The sequence below is a fragment of the Microcaecilia unicolor genome, chromosome 7 (genome assembly GCF_901765095.1).
Source record: "Microcaecilia unicolor chromosome 7, aMicUni1.1, whole genome shotgun sequence".
In the NCBI taxonomy this organism is placed as follows: domain Eukaryota; kingdom Metazoa; phylum Chordata; class Amphibia; order Gymnophiona; family Siphonopidae; genus Microcaecilia; species Microcaecilia unicolor.
In genome coordinates this window covers 108,300,271-108,327,204 of record NC_044037.1, presented here as the reverse complement: position 1 = coordinate 108,327,204, position 26,934 = coordinate 108,300,271, and the positions used below count along the sequence as shown (strand labels likewise).

General features: G+C 47.2%; 1 protein-coding gene and 1 long non-coding RNA gene across 2 annotated transcripts in view; one reads left to right on the top strand and one right to left on the bottom strand.

The window, feature by feature from the left end:
- The first annotated feature begins 646 nt into the window (after positions 1-646).
- The window catches only part of LOC115473867 (beta-2-microglobulin-like), a 44,453-nt gene continuing 18,165 nt past the window's right edge, over positions 647-26,934 (top strand). Inside the window, exons 1-3 of the mRNA XM_030209019.1 lie at positions 647-767; positions 15,514-15,789; positions 17,145-17,177. Of these exons, the coding sequence (XP_030064879.1) occupies positions 689-767; positions 15,514-15,789; positions 17,145-17,158 (369 nt within the window). The 5' untranslated portion in view covers positions 647-688 and the 3' untranslated portion in view covers positions 17,159-17,177. The remainder of the gene's footprint in view (positions 768-15,513; positions 15,790-17,144; positions 17,178-26,934) is intronic.
- LOC115473868 lies at positions 17,359-26,569 on the bottom strand. The gene is made up of 3 exons (XR_003942769.1): positions 26,492-26,569; positions 22,566-22,572; positions 17,359-17,981 (listed from the first exon to the last, which is right to left on the bottom strand). It is a non-coding gene; the product is annotated as an uncharacterized LOC115473868 (long non-coding RNA).

Genomic DNA, 26,934 nt, shown 5'->3' with positions numbered 1-26,934 from the left:
CAAATCCCTAAGCATGTTATTTTGAACTTGGATTGTATCTTGCAGGTCTTTTTCTTGCTTTTTTACCTGTTGATTCAGGGTTTCCAATACATTTTCAGATTCTTTCGAATTCCCCTTTAACGTTACTATTTCCTCTAACACTTTCTTAACCTGGGGGTATAATACTTGGTCTCTTTTTGGCCAACCAAGGATCAGGCTTTCTTCACCCTTCAACAGTGGGATACCAAAATTAAAATATTCCAGGAGGAAGCCCTTTTGCTTTATGTCAGCATTGTGTGACGCAGTTCTAGTACCATAATCAACGTGTAATCTATTTCTCCAAAACTAATATGCAACAGCAACACGATAATTTTGTTATATTTTATTGCGCTGAATAAATATAAAACCTCCATCTCAGTCGGTACGAAAAACGGATTTGATTATTTTTTTTTTGTTTATTTTATGATATAATTCGAAACAGAAAGCGAAACCGTGGGAAATCCCCTGCTTAACCTTCAAGGTCTGCCCGGACACTACTGACGCCATCCTAGTCATTGGTCGGTAGTTGTCCGAAATTACACTGATTTGTGGACTTGTACAAGGATACCCGTGACGCTTTGTGGGCGGGAGCGCAGGGATTGGCTGAGTTTGGATGTATAAGTCTGCGGTGCAGCGTTAACAGAATAATAGAAGGTTGTTTGGCTGTTTGATGTTTTCTGCGAAAATGCAGGTGTCTTTGGTGTTCGGTGTCTTCATCTGTACTATCGGTAGCCTGCAGGCTGAGACGAGTAAGAAAACAGATTAAATAAAAATGTGATAGGGACCATATGTAGTTATGAGGAGAGAGAGAGGTTTTTCTCTACTTGCTGTTCATCGTTTCTTCGGCACTTTCGTTCTTTTCCTGTTGCCTCTGAGCAGTAAAATTTTAGAGAAGTAATTAGAGAGTTCAGAAAGCCGAATATAAGATGTTTTGTGGCTGTTGCCTAGCTTTATTTCCTAGTGAGTAGGGTCTTACCTCATTTTGGTTCACTACTCTTGTTGGTGTCCTGTCACTATTTTTTTTTGTCTTTGAATTAGTATGCTGGTAATGATGTAGAAATGTATTTTGAGTACTAGACACTTTATCGTTAAGGGTAAATAATTAGAAATTATGAATAGAGTATGTTTTTTTTTTGTGTATATTTGTGCATGGTTTTTGACATGAGGGGTAAACCTTATCAGACAATTCGGTAGTATTACACCCAGAAATCGCCTTTTATACACATGTGTAAGTGGAACATGGCTTAAAGTTGGCACTAAAATGTGCCTGTTTTATAATGGGCGCTTAAGTCACCAGATTTTGCTTGAGAGCAGCCATAAATATTCGCGGTACTTTCCAGCTGGGTAAGTTTTACAATGAGGGAAAGTACTTGCCAGCTTTCGTTTTTAAAATGTGTGAAGCTTGTGTTATTTCTGCTGTACTAGCAAGGTGTCCTGTTGGAACTGGTTTTCTGCTTTTATATAGTGAATTTCCAGCCCTGTTGGGGGGGAGGGGGGTGTTAGGGGGCTAGAGGTTCACCTGACTTCCAGCCCCCCCCCCCCCCCCATGTTGGTGTCTGGAGGAAGGGGTGTGTGGGGTTGCGGTCATTGGGCCTTACTGATTAGGGTGTAGAGGGGTATCCCCTTGGAATGTATGACAGGTCCGGACTTTTGACTCCCTGGATCTGGCAAACAAATGTGGGAGGATTGGGACTTTTGACTCCCTGGACCTGGCAAACAAGTGCGGGAGGATTGTGCTGGAGCGCATGCTCGAGCACGATCCTCCCACACTTACCCAAAGATCAGAGCTAATGGCGTGCTTAAATTTGTATGCTGTTATCTCTGATCGTAGGGGCGGTAAAGCCCTGTGCTGTTCTGCACTAATTTTAGAGTGCTATTTGGAACAGTATAGGACTTTTGATCATCTGGCTGATGGGGCCTGATTCTCAAAGTAAACTGGGCTTGAAATGTTTTAGCCCACTGTTTACAAAGGTGCGCTAATGCCGACGCAGCCCATTCACTTTGAATCGGCTGTATCGGCATTATGTGTGGCTTTGTAAACAGGGAGGGGTTAGACTGGTTTTAGCCAGTCAGAATGAAACTTTGTTTTGTGTATAATGCAAAGGGGCTTTTGGCCATTGTTTTACAGTGCCGGAAGCAGTAACCGAAAGTTTAATGATATGCTAGTAGTAAAATGCATTCGTTAGTGATTCTGTGCTGCATGGAAAGCCCCTGGCCTAACAACTAGGAAGTACCACCAACACTCCTGAGCTGTTGGTAGTGTCTGGTGTTAACTTTCCTGTCACTGCCTGAGCCAAAGTCAGGCCAAGGCCTTTTACCCCCAAACAATTCTCCAAGCCTGAACCTCCAACCCCTGACCAAAAAAAAAAAACAAAATCCCTGGTGGTCCAGTAGATCGAACCCACCCCTACCCCTCAGAAGTCTAGTGAATCGGACCGAGCCCTAATTCCGGAGGTCCAGTGGACATCCGGTGGTCCAGTGGACCAACTGTCTCCCTGTCCCCATACCTTTGTCGGAGGCAGGAGAAACACCTACTGCCTCCTGTCTCTTGGCCCTCCCTCGTCAAATGTACATCCTGGGATGCACTCAAAGGGGCCTAAGTACCATATATCTGGGGGGGGGGGGGGGGGGGGGCTGGGATTTCATTAGACCACCAGGACCAGTGTTCACTAGGGGGTCAGGCTGGGTCCACTGGGGATTTTCTTTTCTTTTTTTGGGGGGGGGGGGGGGGGGTCCACTGGATCATCAAGGTTTTCTTTTTTTTTGGGGGGGGGGGGGGTTGGTTGCAGGAGGGAGTCCACTGTAGATGGTTTTTTTTTAGGTTGGGAGGGTTGTCAGAAGGGGGTCCACTGGACCTCTGGGGACTCTTGGTTGCAGGGAGTTGGGAGGGGTGCAGTCGCTGAACATGAGCACATGAGCAGTGCCTACTGCATAGCTCTTGTGGGGAATGCTCAGACCCCTTTACCGACCAATGCTCAACACGAACAGTGTGTATATAATTTCCATGCTGTTCATGTTGAACATTGGTTGATATTTCTGATTTGGTGTTCAGCTGAAGTTTTCCGATGCTTTTCCCATGAGGATTTATTCAGAACTAGCAGGGGACTGGTCTCCTGTTTAAAAGACTCTCCTCGCTACTGTTTCAGGTCTCATCATTGCAATGATGGCCTCAAGAAGGAGCCATGCACCAGGGTTTCTTCTGGAATCTTGAGTTGGTGGGATCTGAATATAGCACAGTAATCCTGACACTGTACCCTGCCCCCCCCCCCCCCCCCCCCCCAATCTCATAATTCTTAGGAAGCTGTGAATGCTACTTACAATACATGGTCAGCACTACCACTGAACTACTAGACCAGCTAATTTTTTTGGCCTGACAATTTTTGCTTGTTCCTTTATATGCGTGGCTAGATCAGAACCAGAGTTGGGATCTAGTTTTTTTTCCCCAAAAAATTTTTATTGGAATATATTGAAATAACTAGAAATATATAAATTTGTTGTATGTGTGTGTATATATGTGTATATATGTATGTATATATATATATATATATATATATATATATTGTAAAAAGAAATGATATATAAATTCTTTGTTTGTACTACACAACAATTTGAATGCAGAGTAGCTGAAAGAGATTTATCTGCTTAGCACCATGAGCTTTAATTTACAGCTACTGAATGACTTTTATTCCTCCTGATACATCTTCCCCTACCCCATGTCTTGCTTGAATTATTATAGGGCCATAGACCTAATTGGCTTCTATTAACTCTGCTCCTTTTACAAAATGGCACTACTGATTAGTAGTGCGCTGAATACAAAGAAACTCATTAATTTCCCATGGACTTCTTTGCATTCAGCGCATGCTGATTGGTAGCGCCACTTCATAAAAGGAGCCCTTTGTTTCCTACTCCTTCCCTTCTCCCCCTATGCGTTCTCTTCCGCACGTACACATACACTATCAAGCATGTCTCTACCCTGTTCTCCCAGCCCTGTCACTATCTTACTACTACTCCTAATCACTTTTATAGCGCTACTAGACATATGCAGCACTGTGCACATTATATACAGGTACTTTTTCTGTCGCTAGAAGGCTCATAATCTAAGCTTTTTGTACCTGGGGCAGTGAAAGGTTAAGTGACTTAAGAGCTTCAGTGGGAATTGAACCCAGGTTGCCAGGATCAGGTAGGCTACTCCTCTACTCCACTTCCCACATGTTCAGCTGTGGTTACAAAGTTTTGAAAATATTTTATTACTAGTAAAAAAAGGCCCGTTTCTGGAACGAATGAAACGGGCGCTAGCAAGGTTTTCCTGGGAGTGTGTATGTTTGAGAGAGAGAGCCAGAGTGAATGTGCGGGTGTGTGACAGAATGAGACAGTCTGTGTGACAGTGTGTGTGTGAGAATGTGTGTGACAGGGCCCCCTCCCCTGTTCCTAATGCCCCTCACCCCGTTCCCTCCCCTCCTTTTCCTCCTCCTTCCCACACTTTGGGTTCCTTAAGGCTTTCAAAAGTCTATGTACCCCCGTGGCCCTAACGCCCAGTATCCGGATACCCCACCGCTTTCCTCCTTACCACTCCCCCAAGATGTAATACTTTCACGTCCTTCAATTTAAAAAAAAAGTGTCCTATCTACCCTGTGTACAAATGCCCGGCATTCAGATTGTGTTCCTCTCGTAAATTTTCATTTCTGTCATTCATTCAGAACTTGCCCCCCCCCCCCCCCCCCCCCGAACACTTTTGGTTCCTTCAGTCTTTTAAAACTGTCCTATGTACCCTGTGTGCTAATGGCCAACATTGAGATTGTTTTCCTGTCCCAAATTTACATGTCTTTCAGTCATTCACAACTCCTCCCCCCCCCCCCCCCCCCTTTTCCAGTTTAACACTTTTGTTTCCTTCAGTCTTTTAAAACTCTCCTATCTACCCTGTGTCCTAATGGCCAGCAGTCAGATTGTTTTCCTTTCCCAAATGTTCATGTCTTTCAGTCCTTCAGAACTCCCCCCCTCCCCCCATTTAACACTTTCGGTTCCTTCAGTCTTTTAAAACTCTCCTATCAACCCTGTGTCCTAATGGCCAGCACTCAGATTGTTTTGCTTTGTCAAATTGTCTGTCACTGAGGTCAGTGCGTGCCTGCCTAGCAGACCACTTCTGGCAGGCACGGTCCCAAGCACATCCTGTTGGAGGTGAGAATTATTATATAGGATATCTTCCTGTTGCATCTATTCTTGTCTGTCTTTTGGTTCTCTAGCTTTTCTGTATTTTCTTTCCCCACATTTCCTTTCCTTTCTAACTTTTGTGATTTTTTTTTTTTTTCTTCAGATGCTGATTTTATTGTCTTTGTGTTTCCTCTACATTTTCTATCCTGTTTTCCCTTTTTTTTTTCCTTGTTTTTCTTTATCATCCCATACTCTTCCATTTTCACCTCCTGCTCTCACGCACATCCTTTGCTCTCTACTCTTCCCCACCTCTCCATAATTCCTTCATCTTCTCTTCTCTCAATTTCTGCACTTTCCCACTCATCTTCCCCTTCTCTCCTGCTCTTTCCTCACTTCTTCCCTCCTCCCTCCTTTATCTCCCCTCCCCCATCTCTTTCCTACACCCTCATATCATCCTCTCTTCTTTCTCCCATCTCTCTCTCCCCCCCCCCCCCCCCCCCCAATCTTCTCAACATTCTCTTCCTGGCACGCTCTATCCCTCTCAGCACTTCCTCTCTCTTCCCCCCACCACCAACCTTTTGGCACACTTTCTCTTTCTCTTTTTGCTTTCCTCTTCATGGCACTCTCCTCGTGCCCTATTATGTCACTCATTCTTCTTCCCCAGTGTGCTGTCTTTCTCTCCCTCTTACATCCACCTTCTTGTTCTCTCTCGCGCGCTCTCTCTCTCGCTCTCTCTTTCTCTCTCTCTCTCTCAACCCAAGTCAGCATTGCCACCTCCTCCTTGACCTAGCAGTCCAGCATCTGCACCTCACTCCGTCTCTGCCTTAGGTCCATCTATCTGGGCTGCCACAGCAACACAGACACCACTAGAAGAAATATTGTGCACAGTAGAGCCTTCAAACCTACAGATGATTGAAGGCTCTGCCAGTGTCCCACTCGATGGTGCAGCAGGATGCATACATCGGAAGTGGGACAGGATGCTGGTATGGTTTTGAAGGCCCTGTTGCAAGTGTTTGTTTAAAGCTGTATTGCTACAGCAGCCCAGTTAGATAAGAGCAAAGACAGGGAGGGAGCAGAGATATTGGACCCGGAAGTGGGGAAGGGGTCAAGATACCTCTGCCCTGCTGCTGCCATCATGCTATTTGTTCAGACGCTCATTCCCTGCTGTTTGGAGGCTGAATATTCCACCCCCCCCCCCCCCCCCCAAAAAAAAAAAAAAAAACCTATGCCCATGGCCAGGTGTTCTTCCAGAAACTTGGAAATATGGGCCCTGAATCCAGCTATCCTGATTTCTCTATTCCCTGGGTACAGTCAACATTCCCTTTACAGCTTTCTCAGCTGCCCAGGAGAGCAGAAGCGCTGACTCTGGGAGTCAAAATGGGGACCTCGCACATGGCAGTGCACAGCACTTGCTACCGGGTCAACTTGGACCATTATTTTGTGTCTTCACATTGCTAGATCAGGATAATTCTATAAAATCGATCTAAGCGCCATTCTGTACAAGCATATCTTACATTGCAAATCCAATTTAAGAGACCTTAATCTTATCGATGTGGGGATAATCATATATATATCACAGTTATTTCCCAAACATCCACTCTTTTCTATTGTATAAATATACTGACTTTGCTTTCAGATGTATGTAGAACAACATTTTCTATATGGAGATCGTCAGAATCGTCAACAGCAATCCCTTACAGGTACAGCGTCCCTCATTTTTAGGGCGCTGTATAATTCCTCATAGATCAGCCCTAAAAATGAGGGACGCGGTACCTGTAAGGGATTGCTGTTGACGATTCTGACGATCCCCATATAGAAAATGTTGTTCTACATACATTTGAAAGCAAAGTCAGTATATCAAACATATAAATGGCAAGAGGCGTACTCACTCGCAAATGTGCAGTAGAGACCCTCTCTGTCCCGCCCCCGCATCAATACGTGATGACGGGGGCGTGACAGAGAGGGAACCTGCGCACCTGCGAGTGAGGGAACCGCCGTCGCCACCGCTCCCCCCCCCCTCAGGGTGCCGCTACCGCTCCCCCCACCCACCTGGCGTCCCCGCCGCCGCCACCCACCCTCCACCCGGCCCGGGTACCTGGCTTCACTATTCAAATTGCCGGAACGCAGCACACAGCTCATCTGAGCTGCCGTTGGCCTTCCTTACCTGCCTGTGTCCCACCCTCGCCGACGTTACGTCACACGAGGGCGGAACACACGCAGAGAAGAAGGAAGGCCGACTGCAGCTCAGATGAGCTGTGTGCTGCGTTCCGGCGGTTTGAATAGTGAAGCCAGGTACCCGGCCCGGGCGGAGGGGACTCCGGGGGGGGAGGGGCGGCGGCGACCTATCCGGGGGGGGGGGGCCTTTCAACCCCCTCCCCCCTTCTTTTACTAGCCCGTTTTTACGGGCTCAACTGCTAGTTTATGCAATAGAAAAGAGTGGATGTTTGGGAAATAACTGTGATATATATCTTGCATTGGATAGATATAGACAGTCTGGGCAGGACTCACAATCATGTCACTTATAGAAGACTACAAGTTTCGTACATATCTCTGACTAAATGGTGGCAGCTCTTTGACTGGTGTGAATGTTTGTACCTAAAATTAAAGGTGCACTTCACCTGTTAGAGTATACTAGTATACAAAGGAAAGAAGTCAGTTTCTTTATAGAATAGGTGTTCTGTTGTAGAATTAACATAGTGATATTAATGTAAACAAAGCAGTGGTGTAGCCAGATAGCCAATTTTCTGTGGGCCTGAGCCTACAGTGGGTGGGCACAAAATTTTCTCTCTGCACCTCCCAAATCAAATGTACTTTAACTCATGAGGGATCCCCCAAGTTCTGTCAGCTGAAGACTTCCTCCGAAGACAGCCAGAATGCCCTTTTACCAGGCTTGGCAGGCAGTAGCAGCAACTCCTTGAGTCACCGATTCTTTCACCCCATGCACGCTTAGTTATTGGTGGCTCAAGGATGTTGCCGCCATCTGCCAAGCTTCGTAGAAGGGAATTTTGGGTGTCTTCAGAGAAGGTCCTTAGCTGATGGAACTTGGGGATCCCCACCAGCTACAGCAAAGGTCAGGGCTAGTGTTAGACATACTAGGGCCCAGGTCAGAAAATAAAGACCCCCCCCCCCCTCAAATTCCCTCTCTTCACTGCCTCCCCTCTAATCTTCCCACCTGCCATTACAATCACACTGTCAGACTTTCACCAAACAAGGGATCACAAATTAGAAATTTAAAATATGTAGACAAAAATTGAATTCTGGCAATCAGCATGTACTGCAACGATGGAGAAATAAAAATAGAAATGTATTTCCTTTTCTGTTGAACACAATAAAATGACATCCGCTATGCACATTTCTAAGGCTAACATATTTCAGTTAATAAATGCAAAATAAAATGCGTTTTCTACCTTTGGTCATTTTATTTTTCTATCATGTTGGTTCCAATTTCTTTTCCACTTTCTGTTTTAATTCTCCTTCAAGCAGCTGCTGTTCATTTCTCTTCTCTACCCTTGTTCCATTCCCTCATTACACTTGCCTCCAACATATTACATAAGAACATACGTATTGCTATACTGGGACAGACCAAAGGTCCATCAAGCCCAGCATCCTGTTGCCAACAGTGGCCAATCCAGGTTACATGTACCTGGCAAGATCCCAAAACAGTACAATACATTTTATGCTGCTTATCCTACAAATAAGCAGTGGATTTTCCCCCATGTCCATTTTAATAATGGCTTATGGACTTTTATTTTAGGAAGCTATCCAAACCTTTTTTTTTTTTTTTAAACCCACTAAGCTAACTGCTTTTACTACATTGTCAAAGAATTCCAGTGTGTAATTACACGTTGGGTGAAGAAATTGATTTGTTTTAAATTTACTACTTTGTAGTTTAATTGCGTGCCTCCTAGTTCTAGTATTTTTGGAAAGAGTAAACAAGCGAGTCGCGTCTACCTGTTCCACTCTACTCATTATTTTATAGGCCTCTTATCATATCTCCCCTTAGTTCTCTTTTCTCCGAGCTGAACAGCCCTAGCCGCGTTAGCTTTTCCTCATAGGGAAGTTGTCTCATCCCCTTTATCATTTTCGTTGCCCTTTTCTGTACCTTTTCTTATTCCACTATCTTTTTTTTTTTTTTTTAGATGCAGTGATCAGAATTGCACACAATTTTCTAGGTCCAGTCGCACCATTGAGCGATACAAGGGCATTGTAATGTCTTCCTTTTTGTTTTCCATTCCTTTCCTAATAGTACCTAACATTCTATTTGCTTTCTTAGCCACCGCTGCAAGTTGAGCAGAGGGTTTCAACATATCTTAGATCCTTTTCCTGGTCAGTGATTTGTGGAACCTTGCATTACGTAGCTGTAGTTTGGGTTCTTCTTTCCCACATTAATCACTTTGTACTTGCTCACATTAAACGTCATCTGCCATTTGGATGCCCAGTCTCGTAAGGTCCTCTTGTGATTTAACAACTGTGAATAACTTTGTGTTGTCAGCAAATTTACCTCACTAGTTAGTCCCATCTCTAGATCATTATAAATGTTAAAAAGCAGCGGTCCCAGCATAGACCCCTGCAGAACCCCACTATCTACCCTTCTCCATTGAGAATACTGACCATTTAACCCTACTCTCTGTTTTCTCATCCTGAAGGGAGCCAAACACTCCACCCACACTAAGCCCGGCACATCAGATGTTTCGCAGAAAGTTTTTCTTGTACCTCTTTCATATTGTGATGTTGAATGTGGTTTTTTTTTTTTTTTTAAACTCCACCACATCCTGTTTTTAAGCTCACTAATTTCAGCCTTCAAATCGTCTTGCCATTGAACATAATTTATCCACCCGAGCCACTTTGATATTTCTCTTCACCTCACTAGTTGGAGCACTTAGAGGAGAGTCTTCTTGGAAGTGGGTGACATACACAGCTCTCAAAGGGTGAGCTAAAAGAAGGCTTCTTGTAGCTTCACTGGGGCAGTACTCTGTGCTTAAGTGACATCCATCTTAAGGAACACTGCAGAGCTTCCTTCCGCAAGCGATGCCCCCAAGCAAGCTTCCTAGAGCCAACCCATACTCTGTATTCAGTTGAATGAGTGTCCATTGGCCTGATAGCTGACACTAGCTCACACTCTGTTCCTTGCCCTTACATTTCTTACTCATTAAGGCAGTGCTTTCCTATCTTTTTTGTGTCTGTGACCCCATAATTGCAGCCAAATAAAATGTAGACCCCTGGAGGTGCAGAATGATGTACCTATAGAGAGCCTGCCTAGGTCATGACCCCAAAATAGGTTTTGTGACCCCATTTGGGGTCCCCATCCACAGTTCGGGAAGCTCTGCATTAAGGTAGGGTAAGAAAGAAACACTTTTTTCTAGAAAATAGAGGAGAGTTGTCAGTGGCATTTAGTTTGACACCATCTTGGGTCTCTGACATCTATTTTAGAAAGGGATCTATATCAGCAGACCCTTTTTCTAAAATGGCTACAAAATTGTAGATGGCTGAGCCTGGATATCTCTGTTCTGGGTTGTGCATCCGTTCTAAAATCCCACATACTTCTCTCTGGATCTAGGAGCTACCAGTCTCCTTTTTCTCTCAAACTGCTGTTCCACCAGCCAGTCAGTAACCTGCTTGCTAACAGTTCTTTGTGTTTAGTCACCCCCTCCTCCAAGCTTGCAGCAGCTGTAAACTCTAGCTAGGTATACCTCTGCTTCCAGCTGTTCCCTTTTGATATGGCGTCATGTAGTGCTTGAACTCCTGTGCTGGTTTCATGATCTAAATTCTTGTGAGACTGGTATGGGAGTTTGGCTACTGCATGGCTCAAACTCACCGAGCATGGTGCCATGCCAAAACAGCTGTTGCTGCATCAGAGCTGGATGAATGAGTGTAGATGCTGTGGTGGCCTAGTATCCATCTGTGTAATATATGTAGATAATTATTCCTTTGTAATGAAAGACTTAAGTGAAGAAATTTGGAGAAGAGGAGGCAGAAGGAGGTATATTAATTTTATATCCAAGCTCAAGACGTTATTGAAGCAATGTACAGTAGATATTTTCCTGTCCCTGGAGGGCTGACAATCTAGGTTTGTACCCGAGGCAATGAAGGGTGTCACTTGTACAAGATCACAAGGAGCTGCAGTGTTAAACCTGGGTTTTTTTTTTTTTTTTTTGTTACATTTGTACTCCGCACTTTTCCCACTCATGGCAGGCTCAATGCGGCTTACATGGGGCAATGGTTCTCAGCCTGCTGTTCCTATTAGGCTACTTCTTAAGAGTTCAGGCACACTATTGGCCTTAATTCTGTCCTGTGTACCAAGGCTGTTGTTTTTTTTTTTTTTTTTTTTTTACTTCATTCTCCTCTTCCTTTTCTTAAAAAAAAAAAATTCTTATAAATAAGTGAACATTCTGTGGTAGTGTGCTTGTGTGCTTCCAATTTAAATCCTTAGTACTGATGTGAATGCATCATTCAGATGATCAGCAATTGCTGACTTTTATATTCTGTTGCTTGATTGTGCAGTATAATGGCCAAATTATGGCTCTTGAAGTAATTTGTTAAACCTGTGGAAATACCATGCAGGTTTCCTTGGAGGTGGGGGCAGGGCATTAGGATACTAACATCAAGGTTCTGAAGGTGCAGTATAACAGGTAAAATACAGAGCAATAAGTCATAGAATGAAAGCAAATTTACTTTTTAAAACTGTAGAAAGTCCTTCACAACAAAGGAATTACCCAGATAAATTGATGAGATCAAAATATTGCAGAAATCATTGTGTAAAATGACCCTCAAAGTCTTGGTAGGCAATGTAGGTCTTAAGCATTTGAAACTTTCAGACCAATAGTAAGACTAATTTCAGTTGTGTCGCATAACAGGGGAGATTTAAAAAAAAAAAAAAAAAAAAAAAGCTCCGTCTTGGCCACTTTTCACCAGGTGCCCTGTAAGGAAGTCCTTATGGGTGTGGAACATGCAGAAATGGGTAGGGCTTTACATTTTACTGGCACGGAATCAGTAACACTGTAATTGAACTGAACCCCCTTCTCAAAGAGCTGACAGTCATGGTTATGCAGCCCTTAGCTTAACAAATATGCTCTTGAATGTATCTGAGGGGCATTGTGGAGTTATAGAGTTTTGGAGAAGAGAATCCTGTACCCCTTAAAATTATCCAAACTTTGGGGTATGTGTAAATCTACTTTATTTTTCCAGAGACCCTTGGGGGATTTGGGGAAGTAGCATGATAAAAAGCAAGAATTCTGAGATCTAAATGAGATTTGTTTTTCTTTGCTGGATTTCCTTGTTCATGTTGCATTGCCTTTCTTGTGACCCAGATCTGGCTTAATGCCTGGTTACTGTATTTCCTCGCAATCATGTGACTTAATAGCAAGCCTTCTGCATAAATTGACTTATCAGCATAGGGCTGGTTCTAACAAGTGATCTGGACAACCTCCTGATGTAATTCTCACTCATCCCCCATAGCAATAGTCATCTTTCACATTTTATTCAGAAATGTCCAAAGTAACTCCACAATCCCATGTATATCTGTGAATATGAAAAAGTTAAATACCTCCTGCTCAGAATATTCATATCCTTCCTCAGTAGTTATCTTATTTTATAACAGTAGGACATAGAACAGAAATTTGTTCTGGGGAGGAGTGTGAGACCCACACAGGGCACCTTCAAGCCTTTGTCCTTTGGAAAGTGAACTAAAAAAATATAGTATAGGCTAGTGAGAAGGATGAACGGTATTGATGCCACCAACATTTGTGTAGTTTTGCAGGGTACAGCAGTTTTTTGGACTCCATTTGAACAAAATAGCAGACCCCCACTAATCTCCCTTCCATCTACTTCTTCCTGCCTCCCCTTATCCAAAGCATGAAAGCAACAGTAGTATCAGTCCGCACAGGAATCTTGTGTGAGTTTTTTGCAGTCCAACTTCTCTGTTTGCAGGCTGACAGGAAACTCACACAGCAGGAAGGGGCAGAGCTGGTGAATATTCATTTAATAGGTGCCATACAAACTGGCACTGCAGAGATCACAGTGGGGATGCAGCCCTGTTTCTCTGACGCCTCCCCCCCCCCCCCAATCCACTGACATGATACATTATGGGAGTGTGACCCACAGTTTGGGAACTAATCCTTTTAGACAGATTATGGTGGTCCATTGTAAAAGCAGCATAACCTTTACAGGGTTCTGTAGTTATTAAACAAGAAATAAAAGTGAGAGAGAGTGTGTGAAATGAAAGGACTGAAAATCAAGCATAGGAGCTATATGAGGTACCGTTTGGATTCCTGAAAATACAGAAAATATTGGTTCATATTGATTTGAAATCAGCTGGATGACATAATTAGAATGTGTTGCTCTTATGTTGAATGCTGTCCATTTTTCTGGCACATTGGTTACCTTCAAGCAATCAAACATATAAATGGCGAGTGATCGTACTCACCCGCAAATGCGCAGTAGAGACTTCCCTCTCTGTCCTGCGCCCACGTCAATATGTGATGACGGGGGCGGGACAGAGGGAAACTGCGCGAAGGGGAGGGAGGGAACCACCGACGCCGCTCCCCCTCCAACCGGTCCGAGCACTCTCTTCGGTATCGAACTTACATCGCCAACACGCAGCAGGCAGATCAGCTGAGCTCCCGTTGGCCTTCCTTCCCTGCCTGTGTCCCGCCCTCGCCGACGTTACGTGTCACGAGGGCGGGACACAGGCAGAGAAGGAAGGCCGACGGGAGCTCTGCTGATCTGCATGCTGCGTTTCAGCGACGTAACATAAGTTCAATAGCAAAGAGAGGGCCCGGGCCGGGGGGGAGGGGTGGCGGCGGCGGTGACTCGGGGGGGGGGGGGGGGGGCCCTGCAGCGGCGAGGGGAGGGGGCCTTGGAAAAACCCCATACTAGCCCGTTTTAACGGGCTCAACGGCTAGTAATTTATAAATGGGATGCAGGAGTTCCTATGAATACCCTTTGTGCACTGCAGGTACCAAACACCCCCCATAAAGGACACTTTCCCAAGAAGCAGTATTCGTTCTGCAGCTCTGCTTCTAAGATCTGTAGGCACACATATTGGAAGCAGGTGAACCCAAACCCACCCCTGGATCCTTTATGGCTCATGCATTGAAGCCTTTTTCTGTCCATATGATGCAGAGGGCTGGTAGTGTTCTGTCCTCCAACAGCCTCGCACTAGTTTACAACGTGATCCTAAAATGTGTGTAATCTACTGTTATTCTCAGTTGTAAGCACTATCATTGCTGCAGTTTCTCACTGCAAAGATACATGAGCAATGCACTGTGGGTAAAGTAGTTCACAGGCAGTGCAACCACAAACCACACTTGCTTGGCTGTGTAAGAACTGTTACCACTGGTTATGAGGCTGCCCAGACCTTCTCTCTCTCTCTCTCTCTCTCTGTCCTGGGAGGTCGGCCAGGTATGACCTTTCCCTCCAATCGAGAGCTGTCCTCTAGGACCACCTCTTGCTACCCAAAGGCAGGCTTTGTCCCCATTAGTCTCTGTCTGCTCCTCCCTGAACCCACGTGAAGCCTCACCACCTCTTTGTCCCTGCAGCCATGAGGCTTTCCGGTCACTAGCCAGAGATATGGAGCATGTACCATCTTATTCCAGACAGCTCTGTCCTGCTGAAACTCCCTGTAACGAACCTGTTTTGTTTTGTTTTTACCTTGAAAATATCTCCTCTCTAATGAGAGATTGCACATTCCAGTCACCCAGCTTTGGACCATTTCTACCTGTTCAACTATCCTTCTCCCCCTGCAATATATCTACCTCTCTTCAGATCTCCACCCCCAACAGCTCTCAGATTAAGGAGGCTCTGTGTCCTGGAGCAGCACCTCTGAACATCTATCTGTGAGTAAATTATCTGTGATTTATTCACTAGGAGTGGCCTAGTGGTTAGAGTGGTGGACTTTGGTCCTGGGGAACTGGGTTCAATTCCCACTGCAGGCATAGGTGGCTCCTTGTGACTCTGGGCAAGTCACTTAACCCTCCATTGCCCCAGGTACAAATAAAGTACCTAAGCCGCATTGAGCCTGCCATGAGTGGGAAAGCGTGGGGTACAAATAAAAAAAAAAAAAAAGAGACTTCATAAAAATAATTGAGACTTTGGGTGATTGGTGTGCCAAGGTTCTACTCCAAGATATTGGGGCCTCTAGTTATCAAGCCTCAAAAGTCTTGACAGGTAGCCATATTTAGTCCTGGAGAAAACTGCAATTCCAAGAAATACATTCACTTATCAGACCAACAGTGGCGTATCAAGGAGGGGTGGTGGGTGCTTTTATGTAGTGTGTGTGGGGTTTTATTGTCTTTATGACTCAAGTACAGCTTACATGTGTTTACTTGACTTTTTTTTTTTTTCCTCCAGAGGCACCCCAAGTAGATGTATACACTCGCTACCCAGTTGAAAATGGAAAAGAGAATGTAGTAATATGCTATGCCCGCAGATTTCACCCTCACATCATTAGTATGAGTCTGAAGGAGGATGGAAAGGTGATGTCAGGGGTTCAGGAGCTCGACCTCTCCTTTGATCCAGATTGGACCTTCAGAAAGGTGATATATGCCAACTTCATACCAGGTGACGGGAAGCTTTGTACCTGTGATGTGAATCATCTTGGTCAGGAGCCTATATCTTACAAACTGGGTGAGCAGCTAATTTCTTTTGTCTCACTGCATTGTGTTCTCACTATTTTTATGCAAAAGGACTTCCCACAGGGAGGTGCTCCAGCATACTGCCTGGAGTTACTTTAATGCAGAACTTTCCTGCCCTAAGTGTTGAGGGTAGAAAACCAAGGGACCCTTTTACCAAACTGCAGTAAAATCTGGGTTTAATGTGGGACTTTCCCAGTGCACTAAACCCAGATTGAAGATTGAATGTGCATTGTTAGGGCTTCTTTTTATTTCCAGGTCATGCGCTAATGTTCTCATTATCGTGCTGTACCTGCAAAAAATTAACACAGAAGCATTTAGACCCAGGGTTGGATTAACACTATATTGGGCCCTAGGCAGACACATTTGTGGGCCCCCCTACTGGGATTTCCCCCAATTCACTTCTTTTCACTCTTGCCCCCTAACATTTCACTTCTCCAGAAGTAGGAGGGAAACTCAGATCCTATCTGTGGGCGTGGTGGCAGTAATACAAAGTGAGCAGGAGGACCCTGCGAGCATATGCCTCAAATGGAGAGGCTTGATGGTTAGAGCTGGAGATCTGCCAAGTTACCCACTTCCATGAGGGAAATTCTGAACTCGTCCTGGATTTCTGCAACCCTATCCTGCTACTTTATGGGACATGAAGCACTAATTTGGACTTGGGGAAAATCCACTATTTTTGGGATAAGCAGTATAAAATGTTTTGTACATTTTTGGGATCTTGCCGGGTATTTGTGACCTGGATTGGCCATTGTTGGAAACAGGATGCTGGGCTCGATGGACCTTTGGTCTTTTCCAGTATGGCAGATCCCCTGCTGGACTTGGGCAAGAGAGAACTGCCAGGTCAAGAAATGGCAAATGTTATCAAACAGAATTGGGAGAATGTTTCCCCTTTGAAGGCAATAGATAGCAGTGAAAATGTTTATAGTATTGCTGTATACCTATTGTTGGCTCATGCAATTTCCATTGTCCTCTTGGTTGTATTGTTACAGGTCAGAGAAGGGGTTGAAAATGTCATCCTTTTAGCTTCTGAGCTCCTTAAGGAGACCAGTGCCATGGACTAGTCTTTTTAAGCCACTTTGTCCTGCTATGGGAAACATTCCTTTTATTTGTTGGGAAATTGTTGACCTTAAGATTTTCAGAGGGTGGTGTGTTGTTTTTTAATAGCACTTTACATTGCTCTGTAGTCAACTGTATTCTCAAGTGTTCAGTTTTATTTCCTTCCATTAGGTTCCCCACTGCCCTTCATAAACTTTGGATTCATAGCAATACATTTTTTTCATGCATCTTTACGATAGCAGGGTCTTCTAGAATGTAACACTAATGTTTTATTTTTCTTTTTGCCGTCAGATCCTCTGATGTGATGGGGCAAAGAAGATCAAGGTAAGTCTCGTATCTGCTTGCAAGATTTCAGAAATCTGTTACAGCAAAGAAGTTTGGTAGTTAAGATCATTTCGGTAGCCTTTTTGATACCGCCACAAAGAATGAAACAACGTTTGCAGTTTTCAAAAGCTCTACTGCTTAGTTACCGATACAATTTTTTTTTTTTTTAGGACAGCAAGGTCCTAATCTGTTCATCATGCCTAAATCTAAAAGCTGAAATGTGAACTTGAGGGTTATGTGCTTAAAAAAACAAAAAACTCCATACAGCAAGGAAGGGAATAGGGAGGCATAGCTGTAATGGCACACAAAGGCATAGCTAATGTTTCATTTTGTTGTACCTTGGACAGATGCTATTCATCATGACTTCTCGGTGTTGGCACTGGCATCAGTGAAGGAACTACCCATGCCATGCTCTTGCAGCACATTCCTAGTTAGAGCAGACACTAATGCCAAGGAAATGTGGCAGCTCAACATACACAACTCAGTTTAATCCATGCTCTTCATCTGCTTTACTTCAGCTGTAGGTTATAGTATTGTATGTGTTTTCTGCTGCTTCTCCCTGCTACACCAGTATGATGGCAGTGTTGGCACCATCTAGAATATAGGCGAGCATGTGAGTCTGGCACCCAAGGATAGATCCATTATTAACAGGTTCATTCATCCCTGTTCCATCCTCACATTTTAGTAATAGATGTGTGAGATTTAGATGCAGCGTGTTCATGTGTCCTTATTCATTTTATTCTGTCTTTCATGACTTTGCCTATTTTCTCTGTTTATCTCGTATGTTGAATTTGTGTTTCTTCTCTACTGGGAGCTATTCTTTTTTTTTTTTTAATTTATAGAAGTCTTTATTGAGCATTAAGAACATAATACAGAACATTGTTAACACAGCTCATAACATCATATTCCAAATGGGCCAAACACCAGTGTGAATAGTTTCAAGAGGTACTTTAAGTGTCATTGGTCCCACCATAACCACAGTATATACTTCATGTTTTTATACAATTTTTTATTACCCATCCTTCCCGCCCCTCTCCCCCATTTCAGACCAAACATCAACTATCCCGAACTTGCATTCAGAAAAGGCAGCCACACTTTCTCCCATTTGGGCACCATTCTTCTTTTCACAGCCGTCCGTCTCTCCATCTCACATATATATCTGACTTTCGTGATCCAATCTGACAGCGAGGGAACCTTCGGGGCCTTCCAATGCATTGCCAGGTTAGTCCGTGCTGCCTGCAGAGCTCCCCTCACCAGCAGCCATTGACTCAACCTTAATCCCGCAGGCCGCTTTCCTAGCACAAAGACCAGAGGATGCCACTGCACAGGCCTTCCTATCCATTTTTGGAGCCTAGCCTGAACCCCCCTCCAGTACGCTTGTGCCTTACGGCAGTGCCACCATATATGACCCATATTTCCCACTTCCCCACACTGCCTCCAACATGATTTCATCACTGACGGGTACATGTGGTGCAGCCTTACTGGCGTGAGATACCACCTGTAGAAAACCTTTAATGTGTTCTCCTGTAAAGCCACCGATCTTACAGATTTCATTAAGCTACCTTCCAGCTGCGCCCAGGCCTCATCTGGCAAAGTGAAATTCAACTCCTGTTCCCACCTCCTCCTATGTGTAAGGGAGGGTTTGTGGCAATCTGACAAGTGGGTATAAAGAGAAGATATCAATCCACGTTTGTGGTCTTAAAGTCCACACATATAACCTCCAGGGGGTGTGCTTCCCTCCCCGTACATCTCACGTAAGTGGGTCCCCGCAAGTAGTGTAGGGCCTGTAAATATGCATAATGGTCTTCCGACTTGAGTCTATAGTCTTCCACCAGGTTCTCAAAGGGTGTCACTTTGCTTCCTAGATGCAGCTGTCCCCACATATCTAGTCCATTTTTAGCCCATCTATGAAAAATCGTGTCCCCCACCCCCGGGGGGAGCCCAGGGTTGTCCGCTATCGGCGCTAGGCCAGAGGTACAGGGCTGATGATCGCCAAACATATGGTCCCAGTAATAAAATGTAGCCTGTACTGTAGGTGGGAATTTGTCTACCTGACCTCTATGCCTTGCCGGCATCCACATTAAATGCCCTAACCTGCGGGAACCAACCAGGGATTGCTCCAGATGGACCCAGAGTTTATGCTAATCTGCTCTAAACCACTCCACCGCCGCGCGTGCCTGCGTGGCACAATAATACCAAAAGAGGTTAGGTACTCCCAGGCCTCCCTTCTTTCTACTCTTATAGAGAAGTGCTCTGGGGAGCCTCGGTCTTTTCTGGTTGCAAATGAACCTATTTAGACTATCTTGGAGACCGGACAAAAAAGCCCTGGACATACGCATAGGAATTACTTGAAATAAGTACAGTAAACGTGGCAACACGTTCATTTTTATTGTGGCGATACGCCCCAACCAGGACAGTCCCGTAGACATCCAGCGGTCCAAGTCTCTTAATATTTCTTTAAGTCCCGGGTAGTTAACTTCAAACAGGTCAGGCAAATGTTTTGGGGATTTGCACCCCTAGATACCTTATTTCCCTTTCTGCCCACTTAAAAGCAAAGGATGTCTTCAAAGCATCTGACACCCTCGGTTGAAGGCCGACAGTCATACCAATCGATTTACTAGCATTGAGCTTGTAACCTGAAATCCTAGAATACCCCTCTATTTCCCTCATCAAATTGGGAAGTGATACCACTGGCTTTGTCATGTACAGGAGAACGTCATCAGCAAATAATGCAATCTTATGTTCCTGCGCCCCTACCCCTACTCCAGAGAGATCCTCGTTCTCGCGTATTGCCGCCGCCAATGGCTCCATTGCCAGAGCAAACAACAAGGGAGACAGAGGACACCCCTGTCTAGTTCCTCTTCCCAGCCTAAAGGCCCCCGAGTTTCCCCCATTAATTCTCACACAGGCTTGTGGAGCCGAATAAAGAGCCCGGATCCAGTACCTATAGAAATTCCCAATCCCTACTCGCTGCAACACTTTGTCTAGGTACCCCCAGTGGACCCTATCGAATGCCTTCTCTGCATCTAATCCCAGTAGCACTATCGGAATGGCCTTTACTTTTGCACGATGTATTAAATTCAACATTCCATATCATCATGCTGATCAATCCATAGACTGGTGGGTTGTGTCCATCTACCAGCAGGTGGAGATAGAGAGCAAACTTTTGCCTCCCTATATGTGGTCATGTGCTGCCGGAAACTCCTTAGTATGTTCTCTATCTCAGCAGGTGGTGGTCACACACAGCAGCAGCTCTGGCTAGGCCTCCAAGCCTAATTTTTAGGTTTTGTTGAGTGCCTGGGGTTGAGGGCTCTTCTTGAGCAAGTGCAAACCTGGTGGCGCCAGGTCCCTCCTTTTCTCCCCCCCTCCCGCTGGCTCCGTTTAAAAAAAAAAAAAAAAAAAAAAAATTTTGGATGTCCTTAAAGGCGTTTATTTCGACGTTTATTTAAACGTTTATTGCAGCTACTCACTGGGACACCAGGTCGTTAGAGCTCGGAGCGTGAAGCAGGTAATTTTTACCTTTTTTATAGCGGGCAGGGGGTTCCCCGATTGATCTCCACGTGGCCTATGGCGTCGGAGGGCGAGGGTGCGAAGAATCGCTCCCCGGACCGCGTGTGCGCTACTAGCGGGGATGCGGGGGTATTAAAGTCTGATTCGCCCTTGTTGGGTGTCAGTTCGGAGGCCGGTCAGTGTCCCGGGTCTTCCTCCGGTGCGGCGGTTTTTCCCGCCATAAACACCCATCCCCCGCTCCTCGCCTCCGCCATTTTGGCCGGCCACTCTGCTCGGACGGCTTCTTCTTGGGCCGCCCTTGAGCTGGGAGACGTTCGATGCCATGGACCCCTTGATTTGGGGCGACGGCAAAAAGCGGCTAAGGTTAAGCGCCGTTCTTCCCACGCGGCTCCTTCGCGGAGTGTCGCGCCGGACGCCATCTTGGATGCGCAGCATGTTTCTCCCCCGCTCTTGCGAGCGCCGGTTGAGGGTGCGTCTGGGGCTGTGGCCCAGACTGCTGAAGTGCACAGTCTGGGGGGTTTCTCCCCCGAGTTTATTTTGCTGCTGCATCAGGCCTTCCTTATGCAGAACGCTGCCCCTTCTCCTTTATCCGATAAAGGGGTTGAGGCCCCCGGAAGTAAATGCCCTCGGGTGGATTCCCAGGCCTTAGAGGACGCTTTTTCCTCTGATGTAGATGAGGGCAGCGTATCTGAGTTCTCCCAACGGTCCTTTGGGGATTCCTTGGAGGAGACGGATTCCCGCTCGGATGGAGCGGATGACCCCTCTGCAGCACGGATCTTTCGCTCAGAGGATTTGCCCAACCTGTTAATGCAGGCCATGAGCATTTTAAAGATTTCCTCTCCGGAGGACGTCTCTCCCTCAGCCCTGTTGGCTCCGCCATTATGCTGGGGACGAAGCGCCCGCCTAGAACCTTCCACGTGCATGATGCCATGCACACCTTAATTTTGGCTCAATGGGATGTCCCGGAAGCGAGCCTCAAAGTGGCTAGGGCTATGTCCCGCCTCTATCCTTTGCCTGAAGGTGAACGTGAGGCCTTTCTTTGGCCTACCGTGGATTCTTTAATCACTGCGGTGACTAAGAAAACGGCGTTGCCGGTGGAAGGTGGCATGGCCCTAAAGGACGCCCAAGACGGAAGATTGGAGGCGGCCTTAAGGTCGTCCTTCGAGGCGGCTGCCTTAAGTTTGCAGGCCTCAGTCTGTGGCTCCTACGTGGCCAGGGCGTGCCTGACGATTGTGCAACGGGCTTCCCCCTCGGATCCTTCCTTGAGGGCTGACTGGCCGGCCCTGGAATCGGGCTTGGCTTATTTGGCAGACTTACTGTATGATGTCTTGAGAGCCTCGGCTAAAGGCATGGCTCAGACAGTCTCTGCGCGGCGCTGGCTTTGGCTGAAACATTGGTCTGCGGACCATGCCTCTAAGTCCCGCCTGGCTAAGTTGCCTTTTAAAGGCAAGCTGCTCTTTGGGGTCGAGCTGGACAAAATCGTGACCGATCTCGGCACGTCTAAGGGCAAGAGGTTACCAGAGGCCAGGGCTCGGCCCAGTGCTCGCCCCGGTAACTCCAGAGGACGGTTTCAAGAAGTCCGTCGGTACCGCCCGGGCAAGTCGGGCTCCTCTGCCCCCTCTTCCTTCAAGAGGAACTTCTCCCTCAAGCAGCATTCCTTTCGCAGAGACCGCCGTCCCGGAGGTACGCCCTCCGGACCTCCCCAGGGTCTCGTACCCAATGACGGGGTCTTGGTCCATGGCCCAGTGCAGATTGGAGGACGCCTGTCCTCGTTTCTGGGCGAGTGGACCAGAGTAACTTCAGACGCTTGGGTGCTAGAAGTCATCAGAGACGGCTACAAGCTAGAGTTCTGCTGACCCTTAAAAGACGGGTTTGTACTCTCTCCCTGCAAGTCTCCGGTCAAAGCTGTGGCAGTGCAGCAGACCTTGGACAATCTGATCCGCCTGGGTGCGGTCGTTCCGGTGCCAGAAAATCAGCTTGGCAAGGGACGTTACTCCATTTACTTTGGTGGTACCAAAGAAAGGAGGTTCTGTACGGCCTATCCTCGACCTCAAAGGGGTCAATCGGGCCTTGAAAGTTCGGCACTTTCGCATGGAGACCCTCCGCTCTGTTATAGCGGCAGTGAAGGCAGGAGAGTTCCTGGCATCCTTGGACATCAAGGAAGCGTACTTGCATATTCCCATCTGGCCTCCTCATCAACGCTTTCTGCGTTTTGCAGTACTGGGCCGACACTTCCAGTTCAGAGCCCTCCCGTTCGGGTTGGCTACTGCTCCGCGGACCTTCTCCAAAGTAATGGTGGTCATCGCGGGCCTTCCTGAGGAAGGAAGGAGTACAAGTCCATCCTTATCTGGACGACTGGTTGATCCGAGCCCCCTCTTATGCAGAGTGCGGCAAAGCTGTGAACCGGGTGGTTGCTCTTTTGAGCTCCTGGGGTGGATCATCAACTGGGAGAAAAGCCAGCTGCGCCCAACTCAGTCCCTGGAGTATCTGGGAGTTCGATTCGACACCCAAGTGGGCAGAGTGTTCCTGCCGGACAATCGGATTGTCAAACTTCAGGCTCAGGTGGACCAGTTCCTATAGCCTCTCCCTTCGGTTTGGGACTATGTGCAGCTGTTGGGCTCTATGACTGCCACGATGGATGTAGTGCCCTGGGCCAGGGCTCATATGAGACCACTTCAACACTCTCTGCTGCAGCGCTGGACTCCGGGGTCGGAGGATTATGCGTGCGATTCCCTTGGATCCAGCAGTGCGCAAGGCGCTGAGGCTGGTGGCTGAAGACAGACAAGTTGTCTGCAGGGATGCCTCTTGTAACCCCGGAGTGGATTGTCGTCACGACGGACGCCCTCTTTGACGGGCTGGGGAGCCCACTGTTGGGAAGGACAGCGCAGGGGCTCTGGTCTCCTGCAGAGGCAATGTGGTCTATCAACCTCCTGGAACTCAGAGCCATTCGGTTGGCGCTATTGCAGTTCCTCCCGATTCTGGCGTTGAAGCCAGTAAGGGTCCTGTCGGACAATGCCACGGCTGTGGCCTATGTCAACCGCCAAGGAGGTACCAGGAGCGCCCCTCTGCCAAGGAGGCCATGAATTTATGCCAGTGGGCGGAAGCGAGCCTGGAGCAGCTGTCAGCGGCCCACATTGCCGGAGTCATGAATGTCAAGGCGGACTTTCTCAGTCGCCATAACCTTGGATCCCAGAGAGTGGCAGTTATCGCTCATGCGTTCTTGGACATCACGAAGCGCTGGGGCCAGCCGAGCCTAGACCTGATGGCGTCATCGGCCATTGCCAAGTGCCGCGCTTTTTCAGCAGAGGACGGGACCCTCGATCCTGGGAGTAGATGCTCTTCTCCAACAGTGGCCAGCACAGGAGCTTCTCTATGTGTTCCCGCCCTGGCCCATGTTGGGCAGGGTGCTAGACCGGGTGGCAAAGCATCTGGGCCGGATAATCCTGGTGGGTCCAGACTGGCCCAGACGTCCCTGGTATGCGGACGATCAGGCTCTCAGTGGAACCACCCTCTGCGACTGCCAGTGGAGCAGGGCCTGTTGCATCAGGGTCCCGTGGTGATGGAGGATCCTCCCCCTTTGGTCTTACGGCCCTGGCTATTGAGCGGCAGCGTCTGAGGAAGAAGGGCTTCTCAGACAAGGGTCATCGCCACTATGCTGAGAGCGAGGAAGCGCTCTACTTCTACTGCTGTACAGCCAGGGTTTGGCGTAACCTTTGCAGCGTGGTGTGAAGCAGGCTCATTTTCTCCATTCACTGCTCCAATTTCTCAGTGTTGGCATTCCTGCAAGAAGGGCTGAGAAAGGCCTGTCGCTCAGTTCCCTTAAAGTCCAGGTAGCGGCCCTGGCTTGCTTCAGGGGCCGCCTGAAGGTGCTTCCCTGGCTTCGCAGCCAGATGTGGTGCGTTTTCTGAAGGGAGTTAATCACATGCGCCCTCCTCTGCACTCAGTGGTGCCTGCGTGGAATCTCAACCTGGTGCTAAGGAGCATTACAGAAGCCGCCTTTTGAACCCTTGACGAGGGCATCTCTGAAAGACCTGACGTTGAAAGCAGTCTTTTTGTGGCTATCACTTCAAGCCAGAAGAGTTTCCGAGCTCCAGGCACTCTCATGTCGAGAGCCTTTTCTGCAGTTCACTGAGGCAGGAGTGACTATTCGCACAGTGCCTTCCTTCCTGCCCAAGATTGTTTTCTCGCTTCCATGTGAATCAGCAGCTCTGTCTCCCTTCCTTTCGTAGGGAGGACTACCCAAGGAATACTCTGCTCTTAAATATCTGGATGTGAGACGGTCATCATCAGATACTTGGAAGTGACCAATGATTTCCGGAAATCGGATCATCTGTTTGTCCTGTTTGCAGGTCCTCGTAAGGGTCTGCAGGCTGCTAAGCCTACAGTGGCAAGATGGGGTCAAGGAAGCCATTGCAAGCGGCTTATGTGGCCGCGGGGAAGGTGCCGCCTATCCAGCTGAAGGCTCACTCCACTAGAGCTCAGGCGGCCTCGATGGCAGAAGCCGGGTCCATCTCCTTGGAAGAGATATGCAAGGCGGCAACTTGGGCATCGGCCCATACATTCTCCAAGCATTACCGCTTGACTGTGGCTACACGGGCGAGGCCCGGTTTGGAGCTTCAGTGTTGAGGTCAGGGATTTCAATGTCCCGCCCTGGGTGAGTACTGCTTCGGTACATCCCACCAGTCTATGGATTGATCAGCATGATGATATGGAAGGTAAAATTATGTATCATACCTGATAATTTTCTTTCCATTAATCATAGCTGATCAATCCATAGCCCCTCCCAGATATCTGTACTGTTTATATTCTGGTTGCATTTCAGGTTCAAGTTTAGTCTTCAGTTACTTCAGGAGGACTTCGTGTTCAAGTTTTTGTCAATTGGATTCTTCAAGAGTTGAGACGAGTTTGTGTTACAGTGAGCTGCTGCATTCCTCTCCCCTCCGTTTTACGGGCTGGATGAGACTTAAAATTCTGCCGGCACTCCCTCCCGCTTCGTGCGGCTGTAGGGCAGCTTTGTACCCCTCCCGCTTCGGCGGTGTTAGGGTCAGTCAGCTCCTCCCGCGGTTGCAGGATAAGCCAGATCCCCCCGCATCGGCGGGGTGGTGTCCCTCCCCCGCTCCGCGGGGATGAGCTGGACGGATTCCCCTCCCCCACTTGTGTGGGGATGAGCTGGGTTAATTCCCCTCCCCCGTTTCGGCGGTGGTGAGCTGGGCAGAGTGTCCCTTCGTGGGTGTAATTCTCTAAGTGCTGAGTCCTGCGGATGGAGCTTTGATATCGACATACTGAGGAGTTTCCGGCAGCACATGACCACATATAGGGAGGCAAAACGTTTGCTCTCTATCTCCACCTGCTGGTAGATGGACACAACCCACCAGTCTATGGATTGATCAGCTATGATTAATGGAAAGAAAATTATCAGGTATGATACATAATTTTACCTTCTACGTATATTATCCATCGCCTGCCTCTTAGCTACAAAAACAACTTGGTCCGGATGTATTAGAGTGGGAAGCACCTCCCCCAGATGGTTGGCGAGCACCTTTGCCAGTATCTTTATATCGGCATTAAGTATCGCAATGGGTCGATAGGAAGCACATTCTGTCTTGTCCTTGCCTGGCTTTGGGATTACCGCCACCCAAGCTTCCATCATCGATTGGGGCAACCTGTCACCTTCCTGCACTGAGTTGATAACCATTGTTAAGTACGGTGCCAGTACCCCCCCCAAAGGTCTTAAAAAATTTGTTCGTGTACCCATCTAAACCCGGAGCCTTGCCATTCGGCAGAGATTTGATTACTTGAAATACTGGGAGCTATTCTATACATCCACCACACATTTCATGAAGAAATGTTTTCTAATGTTAAGAGTTCCTCCTTTTTGAGACTTGCATGATCTCATCCTATATAATTCTCACCTCCAACGTTCTGTCTTGCTGCCTATGTTCGTGGTTGAGTTGGTCTGCTAGGCTCCGAAGCCAGGCTGACGTCACCTTCCCAGTATGACATCCACACGACGAGTCAGCTGCCTTCCCTTCTCTTCGCTCTCAGCTCTGCCTCCGCCCTGCCGCGACCCTCTTGACACCTCCCCCGCTGCCATCGTGTACCTGTGCTGGCGGGGGACCCCAACCCCCACCAGCCGAAGTCCTCTTCTCTGCTGCATGGTGTTGCTTGCTGAATGATCTGATCAAGTTTCTGTGCATGCATCTCATGTGCTGTACGTTGTACGTGCAGGACGTCAGATGCCCGCACA